Genomic DNA, 9,058 nt, shown 5'->3' on the forward strand with positions numbered 1-9,058 from the left:
TTCCACTCTTGCAGAAGTTATATGCTGACAATTAGGATTTCATCTTCGGCTTATTTCAATCCTCGCATTGTATCATCAGGTTCTTCCTAATTCCTCCAGGGCTCCATTCTCGACCCTCATAACATGAGGTTATCATACATGATGTTCATTAAATTTTTGCCACTTCTCCTGTGGATATGTTCATAGATGAGTGAGTGTCTGTATATTTTCCATCCCATCGATGACTCTTTATCATTTTTTTCTTTCTGGACTATTATCAAATTGTGTTGTCTGATTTCCCGTATCACTGTTGCAGCCTTGGGTTCATCACATGAAACCGTGCAACCAAGATATTCTAAGTAATATGAAAAGCATGTTCTACTGTTTCCGGACATTTTCTCCCAAGTGTATTGTGATTGCAATTTCTTTCGTGACAGCCAACCATAATCCAAGCAAGTGATCCCCCCCCCCCCCAGTTCCTATAAGTCTAAAGTGCGAGAATAGTCATATAGTATTAATTTGCTTCATCGAGCATCTTTTTGATGTAAAAAGTACACCTCATTATATCATTTGTTGATTCCAATCTCTAATCTACTCTCTCTAAAAAAACATAGAAATATCTGAGTAGGCAAAATCTATAGGCAAGATACAACTTGTAGTAAATGTCTAAGCATTTTGGAGATAGTTCTAATGCCATAATAAATATTTGAACTAGTTGCTTGTCTTTAGTTCTGGAGTATTTTTCAGCATACACCGGTCCTTTGCAACTAAATCCTCCGTTCCTAAATATAGGAATGTCAGTAGTAAGAGTCAAAAGGATTTGTGTTATTCTTGATGCCTTTGATGTTCAGAGCATATCACAGGTGGCTGCTCATACAGTGGCGGAGCTACCATTTGACAACAAGGTGGTTACCCTATTTTTTATAAGCAATATAACATGTGAAAGTCCTAACTAATTAAAAAAATTACAAAGAAATATATCAATATGGTCTTACAAACACACTAAAATTCTTAATTAAATCTCAGTTTTGCATAAAAAAAGCCTACATAGTACATACTACACGAACCATAGTACATATCTTGAGAAGTTCACAAAGACTATGTTTCTGACCTACTCTTTTGCATTGCCATGAAGGTATCGATTATATCACCTTCATTCACCTTGGAGAAAGCATCCCTGTCAATCTATGTGACTAGGCAATCATCCAAAAGACTATCACCCATATTATTTCTCAACTTGCTCTGACTAAACTCATGACAGAAAATGCTCTTCAAATTTGCCGCCGCCACCAGTAGAATCAATACCATTTTTAGAAGCAAGTACACCAAATTACAATGGCGGAGCTAGCATTTGACAATAGGATGGTCCACGCTAATTTTTTTATAAGCAGTATGACATGTGAACGTTCTAACCAATTACCAATATTACAAAGAAATAGATCAATATAGTCTTGCAAGCACACTAAAATTCTCAATTAAATCTTTGTTTTGCATTAAGAAGCCTACATAGGACATACTACATGGACAATACATACCTTGAGAAATTTAAAAAGACTATGTTTCCTTTTGCATTGCCATGAAGGTATCGATTATATCACCTTCATTCACCTCGGAGAAAGCATCTCTCTCAATGTATGTGACTAGCCAATCATCCAAAACACTATCACCCATCTTATTTCTTAACTTGCTCTTGACTAAACTCATGGCAGAAAATGCTCTCTCAACATTTGTCGTTGCCACCGGTAGAATCAATAACAATTTTAGAAGGAAGTACACCAAATTATGAACTATACCAATTTGGGAAGGAGGGCGTACATTTGAATGAAATGTTGAAAATGACATTTTGTGTAAACTTACAAAAGACTTACTATTTCTCAAAAAAATTACTTAGTACCGACATGACATTCCTTAGTTGTTTAGGTACTTGTTTGGATTGTAGTGAATTCAAAAGAGGCATTATAGTACCACTCGGAAAACTAAATATGAACATTTATATTAATTAGAATGGTCATTGGATAGGAGATGTAGCATATGGAAGAAGAGGTAAAGGGATAGCTGGGCATGGAGTCAGAGCCTCTTTTCTTTTTGAGAAATACTAAGTCATTTGCAAGTTTACACAAAATGTATCATTTTTGACTTTTCATTCAAAAATGTGCGCCCTCCTTCCAAAAATGCAAATGGGAACTCCTATGTGCCGCTCTCTGCGGCAGACTTTCGACTGCACGCACAACGGATCTCTCGACTAGGCCGGCCCATCTCGCTAGCAACAAGTAGATAACACTGGAATAGAAAAAGGGTGCCTTGCCGAGGTTCGAACCAAAGACCGACTGCTTTAGATTATATGATTCTAGCTAGTTGAGCTAGCGAGCTTTCTCGATTACGCTATAGCGCAAAACCTTAAGAAACTTAGATGCCGATCCGAATGTTTTCAAAATTTTGAACGCAATTTTTTTTCAAAACAAAACGTTAATGTTTTATCAAACGGGAACATTTTGAAAATTTGTTACAGATATTGAGAAAACTCAAACATTTTTTTAACACACAAATGAATTTTGGAGAAGTAAACATTTTTTTAAATCGGGAACATTTTTGAAACTACCCAAAAAACTGAACAGGAACGACTTTTCAAAAATAGGAACATTTTCAAATTCCAAAACAAAATTTGGAAACACAAACAACTTTTGCACGCGACCATTTTTTGAAACTCCAGAATTTTTTTTGAAAACATGAACCTTGTTTGAAATTCGCAAACAATTTTTGAAACTGAACATTTTCCGAAACTCCCGAACAAAACTTGAAAACATGAACATTTTACTGAAATTTGTGAACAAATTTTAAAGGGAACATTTTTTGAAACTCCCAAACAAGATTGGAAAACACAAACTTTTTTGAAAATTTGCGAACAATTTTGAAAATGCGAACATTTTTGTGTATCCCAAATATTTTTTGAGAAGTTGTGAAATATTGAACAAGCACATAAAGAAAAAGGGAATAAAAACAAACAAAATAAATACAGAAAGAAAAAAGAAAAAGAAACTGAAAACCAGTCAAAAAAAAGGTTTAGGAACCTTCTAGATGGTTCCAGAAACCAATAAAGACCAGGGCTGAAACCTTTCACAAGGTTCTCAAAACCGGATGCTATATACACGTTAGATAGCTCTGATGGGCCGGCCCAGTCGTACGCTTTAGGCGTTACCTCGACAGTTTGAGGTAAAGAGCGTCATATAGGAAATTCCAACGCAAATACATAGTACAGACCGAACTCTTTCTTTTAGACAAATTGGATCACTAATTGATGCAATTTCGTTTATTCGTAGAGCCCAAACTCTGTTTTTTTTACATAGTACAGCCAAACTCGTACGGCCCAATTCAATAGCAGGGCTTTGCGTGTTGGCGCGCGGGTAACAAATCGAACCCGACACGTCGCTTAAACCTAATCCAGGCAGCGACGACGCCGCCGCCGCCCCCGAAACCACGTAGCGCTGCTCTGCCCCTATCTTGCAGTCACCAGCAGGGAGGCTCTGCGGCCTGCGCCCTGATGCGCTCGGTGTATTCAGCCATCTTCTGCCTGTCCCAGAAAAACTAGATCGGATGGGGAAAAAGGGCAAGCGGCGGGGCGAGGCCGCCGCTACGGGTGCGCCGGAGGAGGCTGCCGAGCAGGAGGCTCCCGCGGCATCCGCTGCCGCTTCTGATTCAGCCACGCCGAGAAGGAGCAGGCGACGGGGCGGCGACGCCAGGGCCGCGCAGGAGGCCTCCGCCACCGTACACGCACTGGATCCCGCCGATGCAGGTACGCACCTACGCCCGGCTACGCGTCTCGTTGAAATGGTGAAAATGCGTGTGTCCCTGGCTGCGGCTGCGGCTGCGGCTAGGGCCTAGGGTTTATCCATCTGGTAGTCGAATGCTTTGCTTCCTGCCCCTGATTTGCACTTTCTATGCCAATCTGTTTTTGCTTTCCTTGTGTTGCTTGGAGAAAGCATGTATAGCCGCACTGATTTTATGGCTTCTACAGGGAAGGGGACAACGGACAGGGAAAAGAAGCCTAAGCTCAACGAACGAAAGAAGAATAAGAGGGAGCAATCTCCTTGTGCTGCTGCATCGGGTGCTGATGCTCCCGCCACGGGTAAATCAGGCGATGACTGCACTGATGGGGAAGGTGTTCTAGGAAACTCTGAAGTTTGCAAGAAAAGAAAAAGGAATAAGAAGATTATGCAGGAGCCATCCTCTTTTACTGTGTCTGATGACATTGCTGTTGAGGTAAACAAATCCGGAGTTGGCTGCAAAAATGTGGAAGATGTACCAGGAGATGATGAAGCTGGTAGGCGTCCCAGAAATGAAGAGGATCTAGGCTTTTCTGCTGTAAACATTGCAGAACAGGATGTACCGAAGGGTAAGAAGCTCAAGCTGGGGAAACGGAATAAGAACAAGCAAGAACCATCCTTTCCTGCTGTAGTGGATGCTGCCATTGTGATTGGTAAATCTGAAAATGACAGTACAGATGGGAAGGGCGTTCCAGGAATTTCTGAAATTAGTAAAAGTCCCAGAAATGGAGAGGGTCAAGACTGTCTCGAGGTAAACATTGTGGCGAAGGAGACACTGGAGAGGAAGAAGCCTGAACCCAGGAAATGGAAGAAGAATAAGCAGGGGCGATCCCCTGCTGCTGTGTCTGATGATGGTGCTGTTGAGGCAGACAAATCTGGAAATGTTGGCACAGATGGGAATGGTGCTTTAGGAGATGCTCAAGTTAGTATGAGCACAGTAGAGCATCCATGCTGTCCAGAGGCGAACATGGCAGAGAAGGGGACACAGGTGAAGAAGAAGCGTAAGCCCAAGAAACGAAAGAATAATAAGGAAGGATCCCCTTCTGTTGTACTTGATACTGGTGCTGTTGTGGCAGATGAATCTGGAAGTAGCTGTATGAATGGTGATGGTGCACCACAGGATGGTGAAGCTAGTATTAGCCCTAGAGATGGAGAGGACCCAAACCGTCCTGGGGTAAACATTGCAGAGAAGGGGGTACCAAAGTTGAAGAAGAATAAGCTCAAAAAACGGAAGAAGAAGAACCAGGAGCAATCCCCTTCTACCTTGTTGGATGCCGGTGATGTTGTGCCAGATAAATCAGGATGTGGCAGCACAAATGTGGAAGCTGCACCCAGAGGTGCTGATGTCACTACGAGTCCCAGACCTGGAGAGGGTCCAGAATGTCCCAATGCAAACATAACTGAGCATTTGGTGGAGGAAAATAAAGTGAATGAAGACTTCTCTCAGGAACCTAAGCTCAAGAAACAGAAGAAATATAAGCAAGATCAATCCCCTTCTGCTATACCAGACACCAGTGGTGTTGTGGTGGATAAAATTGAAAAGGGCTACATAGAAGGCGAAGGAGGGGAAGGTCTACCAGGAGATACTGAAATCAGTATGAGTCCCAGAAATGGAAAGGGACCAGATCGTCCTGAGGTAAACATAGCTGAAAATTCGGTGGAGGGAAAGAATGAGAATAACGGAAACTCTCAGAAGCCTAAGCGGAAGAAACGGAAAAGGAAGAAGAGGGCTCAAGTAGCTGTTACTGAGGCACCTGCGGTGGGTGATGTCAGCTCAGATGAAAGGAAGAATGTGTGTAGGACAGGTACCGTGAAGGTTACAGGAAGTATGGGATACTCTATATGTGAATCTGAGGTTACTGCAAAAAATGTTGTCCAGGACATGTACTCACCAGGAGGATCGCTTGTAAGGTTTCAGAGGAAAAAACTTCTTATTCTTGATCTTAATGGTCTGCTTGCGGATATCACTCCAATCCACCGCAACTCTCGCGACTCTCGCTTGGCACATGCAAAAGTTCGAGGCAAATATGGTAAAGTTACTTCTTTAATATTCCTTGTGCAGCACTTTCCTTTTGGTATCAATCTGGATCGGAATTTCTATCTCATCAAAATGCTAATGTCATACTATTGCAACAGTCTTCATAAGACCATACCATGACGATTTTCTGAGATTTTGCTTCCAGAACTTTGAGCTAGGGGTATGGTCGTCGAGAATGAAGTACTGATTCTTTTCCCCTACACCTCTTCACTTGACATGATTTATCCGTACGGTGCTAATTCCAATTTTCTAATTCTCCAGAGTAAATGTGGATGATGTTGTCGATATCCTTATGAAAGATCTCAGGCGACACTTGCTATTCTGCTGGGTAAGTAATGGAAATGCATGTGTACTTGCTACTTCTAATCTCTGGCCAATTTTTGTTGTTGATGGTCTCCACTTGGAGTATAATTGCAAGAAAGCCAAGGTGATGTGCATTTGCACAGTCCATGAAATGTGTGAAAATGTCATTTGCATTGCTATATTATTTTCGATTACTTTTTTCTGTTTCTCTTTCTGGAGTTACTCTGAAATCCTGATGCATTAACTGTTCTAATCTGCCCAGGATGCATCTCACTGCACTACTACCAAGTGTAGTACTCTTGAAAATCAACGCAAACCCTTAGTACTGAAGGAACTAAAGAAACTGTGGAATAAAGAGGACCCTGATCTTCCGTGGGAGCAAGGGGAATTTTCGCCTTCGAATACTTTGCTTGTGGATGATTCCCCTTACAAGGCTCTGTGCAATCCGGTACTGAGTTGTACCCTGCTCGTATTGTGTTGTATGTGTTGATGCTAAGCCTATCTGTTGCTATTCACATATATTTTATGTTGACATCTGTATTTTGCAGCCACACACTGCCATTTTCCCACAACCCTACAGCTACCATAACAGGACGGATAATTCATTGGGTCAGATTCATCATTTTAAGATTGCGTTACTGTTTTACATGTGTGGAATCATTAATGCTGAATGTTGTTCCGTAAACAGGACCAGGTGGAGATCTTCGTGTGTATCTAGAGAACCTTGCTGCTGCAGATGATGTTCAGCGTTATGTTCAGGAGCACCCTTTTGGTCAACCTTTCATTACTGAGAGTGATCCGAATTGGGATTTCTATGCAAAAATACGTGACAGACTGGAGAAGCGAGAGAAGTGTGCCGCTTGATGGTCCTGTGCCTTGATACAGTAAGCAAGAGCTTTGGCCGGGCTTGTGTTGGATGGCAGAGAGTTTTGACTCTGGAGTTCGTTTTGTTTCTTGGCTTGGCAGTTGGCATGACTACTTGTAGACAGGGGGTATTGGTGATTTGAACATCTTTTACTCTCTGTTGTTTCGGTCTGTGATTATCCTGAAGTAGTCAAGGCTAGGTGTTCACAAGGTCGTACGTATTACTTCACATGTACTTTGGTTACACATGTTGGCATGCGTCATTAGTCATTCTTTCCCCTGTTTCAAGATAACAGTGTTGTTATAATAGTTAGATAGCATTTTAAAAAGTTGGTCAAGTATGTTTAAGGATGTTAAGAGTTTTGCCGGCTTGTAATTTTTCTCCTCTTGAGTAAGTGATGTAATCTTTTCACATTTGTTGAACTGTACCTCCAATGCTGTTGATACTTGCCAGAGTGGCAACAGATAGCATCATTGCAAATGGAGTTGGTTGTTCTATGTTGGGACTTGGAATCTTGTCGACTTTGTGCCCAACATTTGTCTTGCTGTTTTGTAATGAAATGTCCAAATCTGGAAAATGACCGTGTGTCATTGCGTGCAAGACACTTACACTCGCGAATGCTGTCATTTTGTGAGCATATTTTCTTTGTCAATATGGTGGCAGTTTTGTCTAAATAGATGTGATTAGTAATAATTGTGCCTTGCGGTCTTGTGCGAAACTAACTGGCATTGTTGCCAAGATGCATGAATGAATGTGTATGTAGTCTTGGATGGAGCAGGAGGGGTAAGTGATGACATGACATGCAGCTTGCACTGGTGCCGAAGTGCTTATCCTGACCTATGACTTTGATGTCAAGTGCGGGTTGCAGAGTCACAAGTTGCATGCTAAGTACTCGACGAAAGCAAGCTCACAGCTGAAATCTTCAACTGCCACACTGTTGTGATGATGGCGGAGCTTTTGTCTCTGTCTCTCTCTCTCTCTCTCTCTAAAATAGAAGAGCTTTTGTCTCCATTTATGTACATACACCTAACCATTCTTATATTATGGAACGGAGGGAGTACTTTGTAAGTTTGTATACGATGATCCCTAGGCTAGGCTGGTCCCATGCACTCTGGTCTCTGGGGCTGCAGTGAAATGCATAAATCAAGCATCATCAAATTAGCGTATGTGCATGGTTAACTTTGTTTGCTTGAGACTTTGAGAGCAATGGCAACATCAAGCCATGGACCGCCATGATGAAGGCGCACGTGATGCATCATTTTCTGGACAAGCATATCATTTTCAGAGATGAATGGCATACACAAAGCACCTGTAGATTTGAAGTGACTCTTGTAGGAGGTTAATTGTTCCCATCATCTCATGCAGCACGTGAGGGCTTCTCTTTCCCTCTCCCTTTCCCTTCTCATCAGGCAGGCAGGCAGGCAGATCTTGCTTTTTCTGCCCAGCAACTTTCCTTCTTTTCTGTCTCCAACACCACTCACCCAAGTGCGTCTACTGTAAATGGACGGATGGTTTGTTTCCTGCTTAACACACCGTTTGAGTGGTAACAAATTTCTGACGGAGGGAGTATATTATTTTGTCAGTTGACCCAGCATGCCGTTGTGTAGGGTGCATGGTTTTGCTACATGCAAAAGTGAAGCCATCCAAGTCTGAAGAAGTATCTACAAAACAATAAGTAGCTCCTCCGTTCCAAAATAAATGTCTTAACTTTGTACTAAATGTAGTACAAAGTTGTACTAAGGTTGAGACACTTATTTTGGGACGGAGGGAGTAGTATTAGTAATTTCAACAATCAAGGAGTATAAATTGCGGCCGCTGATTCTTGATTCCGCCGATGATTAAACAAACAAATCTCCTGTTCTGTTCTAACGGTATTGCCGCAATCTCGATGCATCCATCTTAATTAGCAGCTCGCTCAAATGTTACTAATTTATCTAGCCAAATGCGTTGGCTTCCGTTCCATGTGCGCTCAAGATTGCACTCTTGATGGGTCCAATATTAAACACCTTAGATAATTAGAGACCATGCTGTTTTTGACTGGTCTCACAACCC

At 41.8% G+C, this 9,058-nt stretch overlaps 1 protein-coding gene across 1 annotated transcript; it reads left to right on the forward strand.

Moving 5' to 3' along the window:
• Positions 1-3,406: 3,406 nt before the first annotated feature.
• LOC119363908 lies at positions 3,407-7,521 on the forward strand. The gene is made up of 7 exons (XM_037629278.1): positions 3,407-3,769; positions 3,992-5,830; positions 5,937-6,018; positions 6,100-6,166; positions 6,404-6,589; positions 6,690-6,750; positions 6,830-7,521. Exons 1-7 carry the CDS (start codon positions 3,571-3,573, stop codon positions 7,003-7,005), a joined length of 2,610 nt encoding a protein of 869 aa, XP_037485175.1. The 5' UTR covers positions 3,407-3,570; the 3' UTR covers positions 7,006-7,521.
• Positions 7,522-9,058: the final 1,537 nt, after the last annotated feature.

The sequence above is a fragment of the Triticum dicoccoides genome, chromosome 2B (genome assembly GCF_002162155.2).
Source record: "Triticum dicoccoides isolate Atlit2015 ecotype Zavitan chromosome 2B, WEW_v2.0, whole genome shotgun sequence".
In the NCBI taxonomy this organism is placed as follows: Eukaryota; Viridiplantae; Streptophyta; class Magnoliopsida; order Poales; family Poaceae; genus Triticum; species Triticum dicoccoides.